This window comes from Coregonus clupeaformis, chromosome 30 (genome assembly GCF_020615455.1).
Source record: "Coregonus clupeaformis isolate EN_2021a chromosome 30, ASM2061545v1, whole genome shotgun sequence".
Classification (NCBI taxonomy): Eukaryota; Metazoa; Chordata; class Actinopteri; order Salmoniformes; family Salmonidae; genus Coregonus; species Coregonus clupeaformis.
The window spans coordinates 7953167-7972424 of record NC_059221.1 but is presented as its reverse complement, the minus strand read 5'-3'; the positions used below and the strand labels follow the sequence as shown (position 1 = coordinate 7972424).

The 19258-nt window shown below is 41.6% G+C and overlaps 1 protein-coding gene across 2 annotated transcripts in view; it reads left to right on the top strand.

Annotated features, from left to right (window-relative positions):
- The window catches only part of LOC121546009 (calsyntenin-1), a 119949-nt gene that overhangs the window by 37601 nt on the left and 63090 nt on the right, over positions 1-19258 (top strand). The window contains exons 3-4 of one of the 2 annotated variants that reach the window (XM_041856970.2): positions 12556-12585; positions 15382-15577. In XM_041856970.2, coding sequence (XP_041712904.1) covers positions 12556-12585; positions 15382-15577 — 226 coding nt within the window. The remainder of the gene's footprint in view (positions 1-12555; positions 12586-15381; positions 15578-19258) is intronic. The other variant, XM_041856971.2, reaches the window with a different exon arrangement.

Below are 19258 nucleotides of genomic sequence, written 5' to 3'. Positions count from 1 at the left end.
AGTAGCAAGCTTGAAAATGAGCACAGCAGCCATAGAAACAGCCATGCCCTGAACTGCATTTCACGGACACAAACATGACAATATTTGCGTTACTTACTCTCTAATGTGCCTCTGAATAGGCTAGAGACATCTGTATAGGTTGGCTAGACGATTAAGCAAGCAACACATTCTCCTCAAATTCTCCTTTATTGAGCTCCTCAACAAATCATCTACTTCATGATCCAGAAGACGACATAGAAAAAACATTTGAGGGATACTATAGGGGTCTATATACACAACAACAGGCATCAGATATAGGTCAAATGAAGGTGTTCATAGATTTCTATAGGTGAATCACAGAATGACACCCTTACCTCTGAAATTACAACTGAAGAAGTGATGAATGCAATTTCTAGCTAATAAATCTCCAGGTCGTGATGGCTCAGTTGGTAGAGCATGGCGTTTGCAACGCCAGGGTTGTGGGTTCAATTCCCACGGGGGGCCAGTATGAAAATGCATGTATGCACTCACTAACTGTAAGTTGCTCTGGATAAGAGCGTCTGCTAAATGACTAAAATGTAAATGTAAATTTCCATCAGAATGGTATAAGAATTTATTCCTTTACTTGTATCCTAATTTAATTGGATCCTTAAAAAAGGTGAAGCCCCTCACTCATGGATGGAAGCCATCAATAATTGTCATACCAAAAGAGGGTAAGGACAAAGATCATGTCAGTAATTATAGGCCAATCTCAATTTTGAATTATGATTATAAACTATATACCTTCATTATTACCAAGAGACATGAAACCTTTATGCCTGATCTAATTGAGTTGGACCAAACCAGGTTAATTAGAGGTCGTCAAACCCAAGATAACATCAGAAGATATCTACATACAGTGGGGAAAAAAAGTATTTAGTCAGCCACCAATTGTGCAAGTTCTCCAACTTAAAAAGATGAGAGAGGCCTGTAATTTTCATCATAGGTACACGTCAACTATGACAGACAAAATGAGAGAAAAAAATCCTGAAAATCACATTGTAGGATTTTTAATGAATTTATTTGCAAATTATGGTGGAAAATAAGTATTTGGTCAATAACAAAAGTTTCTCAATACTTTGTTATATACCCTTTGTTGGCAATGACACAGGTCAAACGTTTTCTGTAAGTGTTCACAAGGTTTTCACACACTGTTGCTGGTATTTTGGTCCATTCCTCCATGCAGATCTCCTCTAGAGCAGTGATGTTTTGGGGCTGTCGCTGGGCAACACGGACTTTCAACTCCCTCCAAAGATTTTCTATGGGGTTGAGATGTGGAGACTGGCTAGGCCACTCCAGGACCTTGAAATGCTTATTACGAAGCCACTCCTTCGTTGCCCGGGCGGTGTGTTTGGGATCATTGTCATGCTGAAAGACCCAGCCACGTTTCATCTTCAATGCCCTTGCTGATGGAAGGAGGTTTTTACTCAAAATCTCATGATACATGGCCCCATTCATTCTTTCCTTTACACGGATCAGTCGTCCTGGTCCCTTTGCAGAAAAACAGCCCCAAAGCATGATGTTTCCACCCCCATGCTTCACAGTAGGTATGGTGTTCTTTGGATGCAACTCAGCATTCTTTGTCCTCCAAACACGACGAGTTGAGTTTTTACCAAAAAGTTATATTTTGGTTTCATCTGACCATATGACATTCTCCCAATCCTCTTCTGGATCATCCAAATGCACTCTAGCAAACTTCAGACGGGCCTGGACATGTACTGGCTTAAGCAGGTGGACACATCTTGCACTGCATGATTTGAGTCCCTGGCGGCGTAGTGTGTTACTGATGGTAGGCTTTGTTACTTTGGTCCCAGCTCTCTGCAGGTCATTCACTAGGTCCCCCCGTGTGGTTCTGGGATTTTTGCTCACCGTTCTTGTGATCATTTTGACCCCACGGGGTGAGATCTTGCGTGGAGCCCCAGATCGAGGGAGATTATCAGTGGTCTTGTATGTCTTCCATTTCCTAATAATTGCTCCCACAGTTGATTTATTCAAACCAAGCTGCTTACCTATTGCAGATTCAGTCTTCCCAGCCTGGTGCAGGTCTACAATTTTGTTTCTGGTGTCCTTTGACAGCTCTTTGGTCTTGGCCATAGTGGAGTTTGGAGTGTGACTGTTTGAGGTTGTGGACAGGTGTCTTTTATACTGATAACAAGTTCAAACAGGTGCCATTAATACAGGTAACGAGTGGAGGACAGAGGAGCCTCTTAAAGAAGAAGTTACAGGTCTGTGAGAGCCAGAAATCTTGCTTGTTTGTAGGTGACCAAATACTTATTTTCCACCATCATTTGCAAATAAATTCATTAAAAATCCTACAATGTGATTTTCTGGATTTTTTTTCCTCAATTTGTCTGTCATAGTTGACGTGTACCTATGATGAAAATTACAGGCCTCTCTCATCTTTTTAAGTGGGAGAACTTGCACAATTGGTGGCTGACTAAATACTTTTTTTCCCCACTGTATCATCAATCAGATTAAGGAAACCGGTACAGAAGCACTATTAGTCAGCTTAGATGCAGAAAAGGCTTTTGATAGTGTTAATTGCAATTATTTATATCAAGTGTTAGAGATTTGGTTAAAAAAATGTACAATCCATTGTTTTAAAACCATTTATCAAGAGCCCACGGCTAGAATTAAAGTCAATGGCCATCTGACAAATAAAATAATAACTTTACAACGTGGCACACAATATATTTGCCTTATATTTGAGCCCATAGCCTAAGCGATAAAGCAAAATGATGAACTACAAATCAAATATGAATCAAAGTTTATTGGTCGGGTACACAGATTTACATATACATACATACATACATACATACATACACACACACACACACACACACACACACACACACATACATACATACATACATACATACATACATACATACATACATACATACATACATACATACATGCAGTATCTCACAAAAGTGAGTACACCCCTCACATTTTTGTAAATATTTGAGTATATATTTTCATGTGACAACACTGAAGAAATGACACTTTGTTACAATGTAAAGCAGTGTATAACAGTGTAAATTTGTTGTCCCCTCAAAATAACTCAACACACAGCCATTAATGTCTAAACCGCTGGCAACAAAAGTGAGACAAGATGGCGTATTGAATAGACAGCGGTACAAATCACCTCAAGATAAAAACATAATATTCAAAATCAGTAAGTTAGACTAAATATTAGCATTTCATATATTCGCAGTTAATAAAATTCAATCTGGATAATAACACAAAACAAATCATAAGGTTAGAGAAATATATCAACAAATATTACAACTCGCAACACCCAAACATGTCGGAAGATAAACGAGGAGAACCAATAACCAAGAGAAAACGCGACTCGTCGACTGATACAGACGATTTATGCTTTTCACCACTGGGTCTGGTAAGTGTGGAAAGCGACCTGTTGAAGTCGATAAATGACAAACTGGGCATACTAGAACTGGTCAGTAAGGATGTAAAGGAGTTGAAAGCTAGTCTTGAAATGAGTGACGAAAAAGCAGCGATAATGGAGAAAGAAACCAAAAAATTAAAGTGACAGTCACTAAGATGGAAACGGACGTTAGGGAACTTAAAAAGGAGAACAACCTTCTGAGAGAAGCCTAGTACTTACGGGTATTCAGGAAAAAGAGGGAGAAGTAACTGAGAATATTGTGAAGGACTTCCTTCTTACAGCGCTGCAGATTCCACTCGAGGCTGTCGATAAAATCCAACTCGAACGTGTACACCGTTTCGGACAAAGAGGACAGAAATACGAGCGTCCAATCGTTGCCAAATTTGCTTTTTTTAAAGGATAAAGCAATGGTTAAAAGCCTAGGTAAAAGACTTGCTGGCACGAAAATAGGCATGAATGATCAGTTTCCAAGGGAGATTGCAGAAAGGCGCAAAGTTCTGTATCCAATCTTCAAGGAAAATAGATTAAAAGGGAAACGTGTTGCACTCGTTGTCGATAAACTGTATATTGACAACCAAATGTTCCGAGACACAAAGATTACTCCATGGCTATTCTGAAAGTTCTAATAGAGGAGTCGAATAATGGAACACCCAATACTAGCCATGATAGGGATTGTAATATTAAAGAACATGTATAGTATTTTATAAAAGGATAAGACGATATAACAAGAAAAGATAACAAGCATAATAATACATCTTCAAATACAACTAATTAGAACATTGCATTTTTGGCAGGCAATTGTTGTTTTGGCGGACGGTTGTTGGGGTTGGTCCTGTGTTCTCCCTGGCGTCCTTTCCCCCCTTGCGGCAGGTGTGGGATTCAGGCGCGTGCTCGGCCCATATCCTCCGCAATCAGCCATGTGGAGTGCGTTTTTGTGTTTGGAAAAGTCTGGCGTTAAGTGAGTGAGAGGGGAAATGGTTGCATATCCCAGAGCCAACGGGTGTTTATGAGCAGGGGTTGTGAGAGGGAGCTTTCAATTTTGTGTAGGTGTGGGATATACATTTTTAAATAGAGTATACATGTAATCTATTTTTTATTGTCCTATCAACCCTATATCCTGGACACCCACATGAGCGACCCATACACCAAAGAGAAGTTACCATCTGTTTTATGGACCTGCTGTGAATTGCCTATATGCAGCCTAAACAGATAAATACATGCGGTCAGAAACCTACTTGAGCAGCACGCCCCCTCAAGATTCTGAGCCTGCCTGGCAGGGTTGGTCCTACAAAGCCAGAGCCCCGATAGGGGAGCATAATATACAAGGAAGTTCTCAAAGCTGCTAATGAGAACCTTGACGACCATGTACCTAGCCGGTGGGGATTCCGGTGGGGTACCTCCACCCAGGTAGTGGCAGTGCTGGCAACACTGGCTGCAGTAACCCATGGGGAGGGGGTCGCACTCGGACAATCAGAGAGGGGGCTTATTATTGTGGCACAAAATAATCAAAGGTATGACTGCATGGAGATGCTTGGGAAAATGGTTACAACGGGGGACCAGAGTATTTGTGTCTCAGGTGAACAGGGTGGATCTGATCTCCATCACCTAGGACATAACATACAGTGAGGGAAAAAAGTATTTGATCCCCTGCTGATCAGTCTGTAATTTTAATGGTAGGTTTAATTGAACAGTGAGAGACAGAATAACAACAAAAAAATCCAGAAAAACGCAAATTGATTTGCATTTTAATGAGGGAAATAAGTATTTGACCCCCTCTCAATCAGAAAGATTTCTGGCTCCCAGGTGTCTTTTATACAGGTAAAGAGCTGAGATTAGGAGCACACTCTTAAAGGGAGTGCTCCAAATCTCAGTTTAACTGTATAAAAGACACCTGTCCACAGAAGCAATCAATCAATCAATCAGATTCCAAACTCTCCACCATGGCCAAGACCAAAGAGCTCTCCAAGGATGTCAGGGACAATATTGTAGACCTACACAAGGCTGAAATGGGCTACAAGACCATCGCCAAGCAGCTTGGTGAGAAGGTGACAACAGTTGGTGCGATTATTTGCAAATGGCAGAAACACAAAAGAACTGTCAATCTCCCTCGGCCTGGGGCTCCATGCAAGATCTCACCTCATGGAGTTGCAATGATCATGAGAACGGTGAGGAATCAGCCCAGAACTACACGGGAGGATCTTGTCAATGATCTCAAGGCAGCTGGGACCATAGTCACCAAGAAAAGGTGCAAGTCTACGAGGTGACCCTGCAGATAACACTACTGGGTGATCTGAAAAGTCATAGTCAATCGATCAATAATATAATAATACTTTTAGCAAAGATGTTTATTTTCAATTCACAAACTGTAGAAACAATGAGAATAGAAAGGTTCAGAACTTTTGTAAAACATCACAGTACAGTTGAAAAATATATGGCAAATAGAAATCCAATATGGATGGTGTTAAGAGATAGATGGGAGGTGTTGAATGGTGCTGAAGGATGGGACTAATAACAACAAGAGAACTAGTGTAAGACATGCTGTGTCCATAATAAGTATATAGGTTATATATTGTGAGCTTTTGTGAAAGAGCACAGTTAGAAAGTTATGGCATATAGAAGCATACCAGATGGACATCATGAAAATGATCGGAGGAAGTTCAGGAGTAAAAACAAACAAAATATAATTAGTGACTGTGTCCATAAAATGTATAAAGTATGTATAAGCATGAAGTAGAGACCTAAGCATTGTTGTTCACTAGTTAATCCAATTAGGGAGGGGATGGTGAGGTTGGAAAGTAATAAAGGGAAATATATGTATGTATGTATAGTGGGGGAAAAAAGTATTTAGTCAGCCACCAATTGCAAGTTCTCCCACTTAAAAAGATGAGAGAGGCCTGTAATTTTCATCATAGGTACACGTCAACTATGACAGACAAAATGAGCATTTTTTTTCCAGAAAATCACATTGTAGGATTTTTTATGAATTTATTTGCAAATTATGGTGGAAAATAAGTATTTGGTCAATAACAAAAGTTTCTCAATGCTTTGTTATATACCCTTTGTTGGCAATGACACAGGTCAAACGTTTTCTGTAAGTCTTCACAAGGTTTTCACACACTGTTGCTGGTATTTTGGCCCATTCCTCCATGCAGATCTCCTCTAGAGCAGTGATGTTTTGGGGGCTGTCGCTGGGCAACACGGACTTTCAACTCCCTCCAAAGATTTTCTATGGGGTTGAGATCTGGAGACTGGCTAGGCCACTCCAGGACCTTGAAATGCTTCTTACGAAGCCACTCCTTCGTTGCCCGGGCGGTGTGTTTGGGATCATTGTCATGCTGAAAGACCCAGCCACGTTTCATCTTCAATGCCCTTGCTGATGGAAGGAGGTTTTCACTCAAAATCTCATGATACATGGCCCCATTCATTCTTTCCTTTACACGGATCAGTCGTCCTGGTCCCATTGCAGAAAAACAGCCCCAAAGCATGATGTTTCCACCCCAATGCTTCACAGTAGGTATGGTGTTCTTTGGATGCAACTCAGCATTCTTTGTCCTCCAAACACGACGAGTTGAGTTTTTACCAAAAAGTTATATTTTGGTTTAATCTGACCATATGACATTCTCCCAATCCTCTTCTGGATCATCCAAATGCACTCTAGCAAACTTCAGACGGGCCTGGACATGTACTGGCTTAAGCAGGGGGACACGTCTAGCACTGCAGGATTTGAGTCCCCCCCGTGTGGTTCTGGGATTTTTGCTCACCGTTCTTGTGATCATTTTGACCCCACAGGGTGAGATCTTGCGTGGAGCCCCAGATCGAGGGAGATTATCAGTGGTCTTGTATGTCTTCCATTTCCTAATAATTGCTCCCACAGTTGATTTCTTCAAACCAAGCTGCTTACCTATTGCAGATTCAGTCTTTCCAGCCTGGTGCAGGTCTACAATTTTGTTTCTGGTGTCCTTTGACAGCTCTTTGGTCTTGGCCATAGTGGAGTTTGGAGTGTGACTGTTTGAGGTTGTGGACAGGTGTCTTTTATACTGATAACAAGTTCAAACAGGTGCCATTAATACAGGTAACGAGTGGAGGACAGAGGAGCCTCTTAAAGAAGAAGTTACAGGTCTGTGAGAGCCAGAAATCTTGCTTGTTTGTAGGTGACCAAATACTTATTTTCCACCATAATTTGCAAATAAATTCATTAAAAATCCTACAATGTGATTTTCTGGATTTTTTTCTTCTCAATTTGTCTGTCATAGTTGACGTGTACCTATGATGAAAATTACAGGCCTCTCATCTTTTTAAGTGGGAGAACTTGCACAATTGGTGGCTGACTAAATACTTTTTTCCCCCACTGTATGTATGTATGTATATGTACAGTAGGGAGAACAAGTATTTGATACACTGCCGATTTTGTAGGTTTTCCTACTTACAAAGCATGTAGAGGTCTGTACATTTTTTATCATAGGTACACTTCAACTGTGAGAGACGGAATCTAAAACAAAAATCCAGAAAATTACATTGTATGATTTTTAAGTAATTAATTTGCATTTTATTGCATGACATAAGTATTTGATACATCAGAAAAGCAGAACTTAATATTTGGTACAGAAACCTTTGTTTGCAATTACAGAGATCATACGTTTCCTGTAGGTCTTGACCAGGTTTGCACACACTGCAGCAGGGATTTTGGCCAACTTCTCCATACAGACCTTCTCCAGATCCTTCAGGTTTCGGGGCTGTCGCTGGGCAATACGGACTTTCAGCTCCCTCCAAAGATTTTCTATTGGGTTCAGGTCTGGAGACTGGCTAGGCCACTCCAGGACCTTGAGATGCTTCTTACTCCTTAGTTGCCCTGGCTGTGTGTTTCGGGTCGTTGTCATGCTGGAAGACCCAGCCACGACCCATCTTCAATGCTCTTACTGAGGGAAGGAGGTTATTGGCCAAGATCTCGCGATACATGGCCCCATCCATTCTCCCCTCAATACGGTGCAGTCGTCCTGTCCCCTTTGCAGAAAAGCATCCCCAAACAATGATGTTTCCACCTCCATGCTTCACGGTTGGGATGGTGTTCTTGGGGTTGTACTCATCCTTCTTCTTCCTCCAAACACGGCGAGTGGAGTTTAGACCAAAAAGCTCTATTTTTGTCTCATCAGACCACATGACCTTCTCCCATTCCTCCTCTGGATCATCCAGATGGTCATTGGCAAACTTCAGACGGGCCTGGACATACGCTGGCTTGAGCAGGGGGACCTTGCGTGCGCTGCAGGATTTTAATCCATGACGGCGTAGTGTGTTACTAATGGTTTTCTTTGAGACTGTGGTCCCAGCTCTCTTCAGGTCATTGACCAGGTCCTGCCGTGTAGTTCTGGGCTGATCCCTCACCTTCCTCATGATCATTAATGCCCCACGAGGTGAGATCTTGCATGGAGCCCCAGACCGAGGGTGATTGACCGTCATCTTGAACTTCTTCCATTTGCTAATAATTGCACCAACAGTTGTTGCCTTCTCACCAAGCTGCTTGCCTATTGTCCTGTAGCCCATCCCAGCCTTGTGTAGGTCTACAATTTTATCCCTGATGTCCTTACACAGCTCTCTAGTCTTGGCCATTGTGGAGAGGTTGGAGTCTGTTTGATTGAGTGTGTGGACAGGTGTCTTTTATACAGGTAACGAGTTCAAACAGGTGCAGTTAATACAGGTCATTAGTGGAGAACAGGAGGGCTTCTTAGAGAAAAACTAACAGGTCTGTGAGAGCCTGAATTCTTACTGGTTGGTAGGTGATCAAATACTTATGTCATGCAATAAAATGCAAATTAATTATTTTAAATTCATACAATGTGATTTTCTGGATTTTTGTTTTAGATTCCGTCTCTCACAGTTGAAGTGTACCTATGATACAAATTACAGACCTCTACATGCTTTGTAAGTAGGAAAACCTGCAAAATCGGCAGTGTATCAAATACTTGTTCTCCCCACTGTATATGTATATATGCGAGAGAAAAAAACATATGGGGGATTAGAAGTGATGCAGACAATTACATTGATGGAAGTTACAATCTATCTGCAATATTAAAGCTGATCTACCCCCTAAAAAAAAAAAATATAATTATGCTGGCACAAAGATTGCACTCAATCAGCTGTACAAGGCCATAAGCAAACAGAAAAAACACTCATCCAGAGGTAGCGCTCCTAGTGGCCGGGGACTTTAATGCAGGGAAATTTAAATCCGTTCTACCTAATTTCTACCAGCATGTTAAATGTGCAACTAGAGGAAAGAAAACTCTAGACCACCTTTACTCCACACACAGAGATGCATACAAAGCTCTCCCTCGCCCTCCATTTGGCAAATCTGACCATAACTCTATCCTCCTGATTCCTGCTTATAAGCAAAAACTAAAGCAGGAAGCACCAGTGATTCTGTTAATAAGGAAGTGGTCAGATGACGCAGATGCTAAGCTACAGGACTATTTTGCTAGCACAGACTGGAATGTGTTCTGGGATTCTTCCGATAGCATTGAGGTGTACACCACATCAGTCACTGGCTTCATCAGTAAGTGCATCGATGACGTTGTCCCCACAGTGACCGTACGTACATACCCCAACCAGAAGCCATCGATTACAGGCCACATCCGCACTGAGCTAAAGGGTAGAGCTGCCGCTTTCAAGGAACGGGACTCTAACCCGGACACTTATAAAAAATCCCGCTATGCCCTCCAACGAACCATCAAACAGGAAAATAGTCAATACAAGACTAAGATTGAATCATACTACACCGGCTCCGATGCTCGGCGGATGTGGCAGGGCTTGCAAACTATTACAGACTACAAAGGGAAGCACAGCCGCGAGCTGCCCAGTGACACAAGCCTACCAGAGGCGCTAAATCGCTTCTATGCTCGCTTCGAGGCAAGCAACACTGAAGCATGCATGAGAGCATCAGCTGTTCAGGATGACTATGTGATCACGCTCTCCGTAGCCGACGTGAGTAAGACTTTTAAGCAGGTCTTCATTCACAAGGCCACAGGGCCAGACGGATTACCAGGACGTGTACTCCGAGCATGCGCTGACCAACTGGCAAGTGTCTTCACTGACATTTTCAACATGTCCCTGACTGAGACTGTAATACCAACATGTTTCAAGCAGACCACCATAGTCCCTGTGCCCAAGAACACCAAGATAACCTGCCTAAATGACTACCGACCCGTAGCACTCACGTCTGTAGCCATGAAGTGCTTTGAAAGGCTGGTCATGGCACACATCAACACCATTATCCCAGAAACCCTAGACCCACTCCAATTTGCATACCGCCCCAACAGATCACAGATGATGCAATCTCTATTGCACTCCACACTGCCCTTTCCCACCTGGACAAGAGGGACACCTACGTGAGAATGCTATTCATTGACTACAGCTCAGCATTCAACACCATAGTGCCCTCAAAGCTCATCACTAAGCTAAGGACCTTGGGACTAAACACCTCCCTCTGCAACTGGATTATGGACTTCCTGAAGGGCCGCCCCCAGGTGGTAAGGGTAGGTAACAACACATCTGCCACACTGATCCTCAACACGGGGGCCCCTCAGGGGTGCATGCTCAGTCCCCTCCTGTACTCCCTGTTCACCCATGACTGCATGGCCAGGTACGACTCCAACACCATCATTTAAGATTGCCGATGACACAACAGTGATCACCAACAACAATGAGACAGCCTATAGGGAGGAGGTCAGAGACCTGGCCTTGTGGTGCCAGGATAACAACCTCGCCCTCAACGTGATCAAGACAAAGGAGATGATTGTGGACTACAGGGAAAAAAAAGAGGACTGAGCACGCCCCCATTCTCATCGACTGGGCTGTAGTGGAACAGGTTGAGAGCTTCAAGTTCCTTGGTGTCCACATCACCAACAAACTATCATGGTCCAAACACACCAAGACAGTCATGACGAGGGCACAACCAAGCCTAGCAGACTGAAAATATTTGGCATGGGTCCTCAGATCCTCAGGAAGTTATACAGCTGCACCATCGAGTGCATCCTGACTGGTTGTGTCACTGCCTAGTATGGCAACTGCTCGGCCTCCGTCCGCAAGGCACTACAGAGGGTAGTACAGAGGGTATACCGGTACCCCCTGTATACAGCCTCCCTACTGTTATTTTATTTTACTGCTGCTCTTTAATTATTTTTTACTTAACACTTATTTTTCTTAAAACTGCATTGTTGGATAAGTGCATGTAAGTAAGCATTTCACTGTAAGATCTACACCTGTTGTATTCTGTGCATGTGGCAAATTATATTTTATTTTATTCTTACTGCATCCACTATCGATGCCCTTTGTATTGCAGGTCAAGGGGCCTAGAATCAATACACTTTGTGCTGGGGTGAGGTATTTTAGAAAATGGAGGGAGCATGTAGCTAGAGCTGAGGCACAGGGTAGGCTGTGGGTGGAATTTCCTGAGCTCCAGCTTGGTCATTAGGGCAGGGGAGAGCGTGGGGTGGGGGAGGCCCAAAGCTCCCATCACTTGATTGGACCTGAACAGCATCCCCTAATGGGAAATCAATGTTTTATTGTCTAGGGTTAGGAGTATGCTGTGTGAAGTTGTATTTCTGCGCTGTGTGTGAAATGTTAACTTTTGGTTTTCAAGTAGCACGTTTTCTGTGAGTACAGTTTAATGGCGATAACATAAGATCGCTTTTTGTGAACTACGTTTTTATTTAGACTAATAAAAACGTAGTAAGGTAACAACAGCCTTACAGGTCTGCTGAGATGTATGCTGTATTGTTGTTACTGTGTCCAATCCTTCGGAAATAGGCTAGTAAGCTACCATCCTAAGTTTATTTGTTTTCTCTGGCATTCACCAATGATTTTGTTGGTTGGTGCCTCTAAGCATGAGTCATGGTAAATCTTTTGGCAGTGGAAGCATTTTCTGTAATGTTTATTTGTAACCTCTCCTTACTTTCCCCCTGAGCATAGGGCTTTTTGGGCTGTATATTGGTTTGCACATCAAACTTGAATCCAAACTCTCTCAATATGAATGTGTATCCATATTTGGAAAAAGTATGTATCCTGTCCTCTCTGTATAACCTCTGAACTTCAACCTTTCCTCTGACTGACCTGGGTTTATCTTCTCTCCCTTCTTGTAGAAAGTTTTGAGGTGACCATCACCAAAGAAGGTGATTATGGGCTCTTTCTCCTGCCTTGTGCTCACTTTCGATTATTATTAACCCACTAACGCAAACTAGCATCCACACTTATACACAGAAATTCCTCTAGAAATACCTCTAGTTTTTGTTAAACTTTTACTTTTCTTTCACCCCAAATGTATTGAAAATACAACAACAGGATGAAAGTGTGATGTGGGGCCGTGCGTACTTAGAAATATCTATGCATGAGACATCCATTGTAGTTTGCAGACCCTAACAGTATTTCTGCCACAATCAGGGACAAGAAAGGTGCTTAAGTCAGGAGTTGGTCTCGAAGATGTCTGTCGTTTGGGCTAATTCATCATTAACAATCAACCAAGACAGAAATCAAAGCCAATTTGAGACGATTACTTTAGATGAAAAATTCTGCCTTAAGTTGACTATTTAAGAAAACACCAGCTAGTGAAACCCATGATAAATGTTGGGAATAGTGTAGCATCATAGTGTAATATTATGTATTGCCAATAAACAGCATACAAATATCGTCTTAATCATTGGTGCTTCTCGAAAAAGAGCCAAATTGATAGAAATGTGCAGGTATAACTTTTTTTTATATTGAAGGTGATTTTCACTGAATAACCAGGACTTATGATCATGATTCTGACCACTGGCAATTTGACATTTCTAGATTCTTCAAAGCAAAATCGCTGAGATTGTTAACTAATGCAAACTCTTTCTGCTGTAAGGGTTCTGTTTTTGCATTTTTTCCTTAGTGGAAGACTTTTGTTAATTCTCCACCACTAATCTCTAGCATTAGTATGGCTGTAGTTGTCATTTCATGTGGATGTCAAGCAAGTTGATATTTCTAACCCCAGTTCTCATCCAGTACTTTTGTTGGACAACTGTTATTGTACTGGCTTGATCCTCTATGATTTCATTTTGTATTCATTTCTGAATAGTTTGGGGCGAGTGACAAAATTGCACAGGAAGACTTCCCTCACTCAAAAATGAATTTCTTATGGCTTATAACAGCAGAACTTTTATTTTGTTAATATAGTTTTTCTTCACAGTGTTAGGTTTTGATGCCGTTGATGCCGGACCACTTTATCATAATCCTTTCACATTACTTCTACTATAAACATTTAATATTTTGTTTTGGGTTTCTTTTCTTTTTCCTCTGTTCACTCTTTTTCTGTTTTGTTCTTCTGAAATAGCCCTGTAATTTAGCCTGACATATCGAAATGTCCCAATTTTAAGATTGTACTCCGATTTTGGTTTGGTTTGATCAATTTAATTGCTGGGATGTAAAGGACTCCTGTGAAATGCTTGTCCACATACACTGAGTGCACAAAACATTAGGAACACCTTCCTAATATTGAGTTGTACCCCCTTTTGCCCTCAGAACTGCCTCAATTCATCGGGGCATGGACTCTACAAGGTGTCGAAAGTGTTCCACAAGGATACTGGCCCATGTTGACTCCAATGCTTCCATTCTTGATACACAAAGGAAACCGTTGAGCTTGAAAAACCCAGCAGCGTTGCAGTTCTTGACACACTCAAACCGGTGTGCCTGGCACCTACTACCATACCCCGTTCAAAGGCGCTTACATTTTATGTCTCGCCCATTCACCCTCTGAATGGCACACATACATGATCCATGTCTCAATTGTCTCAAGGCTTAAAAAGGTGACATCAATAAGGGATCATAGGTTTCACCTGGATTCACCTGGTCAGTCTATGTCATGGAAAGAGCATGTTTTGTACACTCAGTGTTTTTCTTGGTTTCAACCTGCATGACTGGATGTGATGTGATGTGATGAACTGGCTTGGACGATCACTCAGCCCACTCTTATACTAAATGTCCCCACTCCCCCTCCCTCCCTCTCCCCTCTCAAGTACTCACCCATATGACAGTGCTTCTGGCTTCCTCCACAGACACATCCCCCCCCCCCTGCCCCCAAATGTACAAATCCCTGGCTGCCAAAACCTTTGGCTGTTCTTATTTAAATTCAGGGGTGAAAGTAGATTCAATTTCTCACCGGTATGGGACACCCAAGTGCGCGCACGCATAAAAAAAATAATAGGCTTACTACAAAAATTACAGGGTAGCCTACTCTGCTCACACTGACAAACAGATAAATAAAAACGATGTTGTCTGATCCATATAATCGGCCTACGAAAAGGGGAGACACAAATACAATAGGACATCCATCTAACCTTGAAGAGGAAATGATTGTCCAAAAACAAATGAAAGTGACACTGACCCAATGATAAAGACAGTGAATACGCACATTTGTTCACTCGCTAAATAATTTCAGCATCCAAACCCCAACAGTGCACTGTGCGTACGCAATTTGATGAATGGAAAGAGACATCAGTTACAAAACACCTACGTGTATTGTAATGACATTCTGCGATTGTCATTAGGCCTACCATTGTAGCCTGAATTGATGCATGCCTCATTCTCGGCCACTCATCTCCGACCTTGTCCGCGAGCGTCTCGGCCACTAATCTCCGCCTTGACAAAATGTAAGTGTTCTCCTCAAACCACAACACAATTTGGAGCGTATACCACCTATTTTCCAGTCAATTCGCTAATTTTTCATGTGGCTGACATACAGTAATGTTAAATAATGGTGTAATAGCCTATAGTTTTTTGGGCATGTTGTATTAATTGTGATAGGCCGTACCGCCTTACTATCACCCCTGTTAAAGTTTGTGTTTATAGTGTTTTATTACTAATATGACTTTAGACTTCAAGAATGATCTTTCCCACCTGTCCATGTTATTCTGAACAAACACCTTTTCGATTCTTGACTTGTTCAGGTGAGATTTGCGGCTTCAGGATCCATGGGCAGAATGTCCCCTTTGAGGCAGTTGTCCTGGATAAGTCCACGGGCGAGGGGGTCATTCGGGCGAAGGACAAACTGGACTGTGAACTCCAGAAGGAGCACACCTTCACCATCCAGGCCTACGACTGTGGAGAGGGCCCAGACGGAGCCAACAAGAAGAAATCCCACAAGTATGTCTGACTCTTGCCCCGGAGTGCCTCAGGGCTCCGTACTAGGACCACTTTCAATTTGCCAAGTCAACGCTTGAGTGCCACAGCGTATTACATTTCTTCCCACCTCGACTCAGTTTTTGTTAGATTGACCTGATCTTAGCATAATTATGTGGGTAGGACATTACGTTGCTGGTGCCAGCAGTCCTTTTAAAATTCTGTTGATGTGAGGAGTCCATCAATCAAAAATCCACCTCGCAGTCTATGAATTTGAACATTGCCAATGTTACACATATAGTGTGGTGGAGTTGAAGAAAGGGAACCAAGACCTTCAAAAGAAGGATAAGAAATGTTTTATGTCGGTGTTTCTGTCTTGTTGTTGACTCACTTAGCAAACTTTTCTCAACTGCCATTTCATAGATAAAAGTAATAACAACACAAATATGGATTCACAATAAATATCCAAATGTAATATAATTATACAGTCAACATAACAATATAATTAATCAAATACATTATCTGGTTACATTTGTTTTGCTAGATCGCTAGCCAGCTTCATTGTCTCATTCATTCACAGTTCACAGCTGCTGCTCATGGACCGTTGATAGGGAAGTTAGTGTTGCTATGGGGCTATCAGCTAGCAGGCTATCGGCTAAATTAGCTAGCAGTCTTTTATAAATTCATAACATGAAAACGCAACATAACAATATAACAAACATGTACATACTACGGAAACATTACTCTTTTGAATAGTGTGCTTTGCCACTTGCTTACCTTCAAAATAAAGGTAAGAAATGTATTTGTTGGTGCTTCTGTCTTGCTGTTGACTCACTTGGCAAACTTCTCTGAACTGCAACATATTGCAAGCCCACCATAGAAGAAGCAACCACATTAGAACAAGCGAGTGGCGGTCTCTAGTGGCCATACTGGTACCGCACCATACACTGCTCAATACATGCCAAAATGTATAGTCATATATAGTGCATTCGGAAAGTATTCAGACCCCTTCCCTTTTTCCACATTTTGTTAAGTGTTACAGCCTTATTCAAAAGTTGATTAAATAAATAAAAATTCCTCATCAATCTAAACACAATACCCCATAATGACAAAGTGAAAACAGGTTTTTAGAAATTATTGCACATTTATAAAAATAAAAAAACAGAAATCAAATGTCATTTGCCACATGCGCTGAATACAACAGGTGTAGACCTTACAGTGAAATGCTTACTTACAAGCCCTTACCCAATAAAACTGTTTTTTAAAGAAAAATAAGTGTTAAGTAAATTTTTTTTGATATATTACAAATAATTAAAGAGCAGCAGTAAAATACAATAACAGTAGGGAGGCTATGTACAGGGGGTACCGGTACAGAGTCAATGTGCGGGGGCACAGGTTAGTCGAGGTAATTGAGGTAATATGTACACTACCGTTAAAAAGTTTGGGGTCACTTAGAAATGTTAAATGAGTTTGAATAGGAAATATAGCAAAATAGGTTAGGAAGAGTAAGAAATGTAATCATTGACAAGGTTAGAAATAATGATTTTTAATTGAAATAATAATTGTGTCCTTCAAACTTTGCTTTCGTCAAAGAATCCTCCATTTGCAGCAATTACAGCCTTGCAGACCTTTGGCATTCTAGTTGTCAATTTGTTGAGGTAATCTGAAGAGATTTCACCCCATGCTTCCTGAAGCACCTCCCACAAGTTGGATTGGCTTGATGGGCACTTCTTACGTAACATACGGTCAAGCTGCTCCCACAACAGCTCAATAGGGTTGAGATCCGGTGACTGTGCTGGCCACTCCATTATAGACGGAATACCAGCTGACTGCTTCTTCCCTAAATAGTTATTGCATAGTTTGGAGCTGTGCTTTGGGTCATTGTCCTGTTGTAGGAGGAAATTGGCTCCAATCAAGCGCCGTCCTCAGGGTATGGCATGGTGTTGCAAAATGGAGTGATAGCCTTCCTTCTTCAAGATCCCTTTTACCCTGTACAAATCTCCCACTTTACCACCACCAAAGCACCCCCAGACCATCACATTGCCTCCACCATGCTTGACAGATGGCATCAAGCACTCCTCGAGCATCTTTTCATTTGGTCTGCATCTCACAAATGTTCTTCCTTGTGATCCGAACACTGCAGTTTACAGTCTAGACAATAATTGTGAACTAACAATAATGAATTCCTCATTGCACTGTGTTGTAGCCTAGGAGGTAGAATAATAGTATTTTCTAAAAACGTAGGCCTAATGATATCAATAGTGGAGCGTGCCTGGCGACCGCAGAGCGCAGACTGGACGAATGCATAGGCCTATATCTTCCATTTGATAATCAGCTACCTAGGCTGAAGGAGTGATGCAGCCTACAACCATGCATGTTGAATTATTGCTATAGCTTATTAAACTGTTATAAATTTAGTCTATAGCCTATTAAAATGGCAAAATAAAAAACGACCGTGACAGTCAATGGCTCTCGAAACGTCATGATTGTGGGTTTGATTCCTGGGGCCACAAACAAAAATATGAATGCATGCATACTGTCGCTTTGGATAAAAGTGTCTGCTTAATGTCACATGTATTATTTTTGCACACCTTATATTTGTGAGACATCGAACATTTTCCTGCATGGAACTTTTGACAGTAGCAATGGGCTGCCTGCACATTCTGAGAAGACAGAAGAAAATAAAACTGTGTATCTAAACCGGGTAAGTTATGAATTGTATCACCAACTGTGTAACTTTGTCATAGTGTTTCTATGTCATAACCCAAGGTTGCATGCCACATTTTTGCTGAACCTGAACATAAATATGAACAAGTTTAATTCAAGATTGAGACCTCACATCACCAAGTCAACAATAGGCTACTATTTCCTGTCTGTTTTACAAAGCTGTGATTGTTAATTTTCTACATAGCAAATAGCAGCATACATGTATCGTCAATTGCCAACAACAATGCTTGCTGAAGTATCCTTAATAGGGAGCTAGCATTCTTTTAAAGCACCCAAAAATAAAAGATCCAGCAGCGGTGGCCTCAGCTGCTCGAGCCGTCTGCCTTGCAGCTCGAGCTGGCTTCGGCGCCCGACTTTCCAATGGTCGTTGTGAGAGTCGGTCAGTTGGTTAACAGTCGAGGCCAGCCGGAGAAGATACCAAAAAGTTCAAAATAGGTAATTCTACCTATTGTATTTCTAGTAGTGTGTTTTGTTGCAGTCGCTAATTAGTTTTTAACATTGTAGCTAGCTTCATTTCTGGACTGGTCATGGTTGTTGTCAGAGTTTCTCAGTTAATGTCAGCTATCGTTAATGTTAGCTAGCTATCTTAGCTAACTGCTAGAGAAGAGGTAGCTAGCTAAGTCAATACATTTCAGGGTCTAGCCTATGTGATATTAGGTAGTTAATTGAGCTAGCTAGTGTTTTTGTTTGTAAAACATCAGTAGTCTAGCTAAGACTAGGCAAGAAAGCACCCAGTTAACCTAGCTAGCTAGCTAACGTTAGCTAGCTATGTCCAGTGAGTGACAAAGGACTCCCCAACTGGTCTCGAGCGGAGATGGAAAAGAGTGCTCCAAGATTTGATGATGATGATGATAATGGTTAATTTCGTTTCATGTGTAGTACTATGGCAGCTAAACGTTGATTTACAGTAACACATACAACATTAATTTTTTTCATATGGTCCCGGTGGTTCTGTGTAACGTCAGCTACCTGAATTAT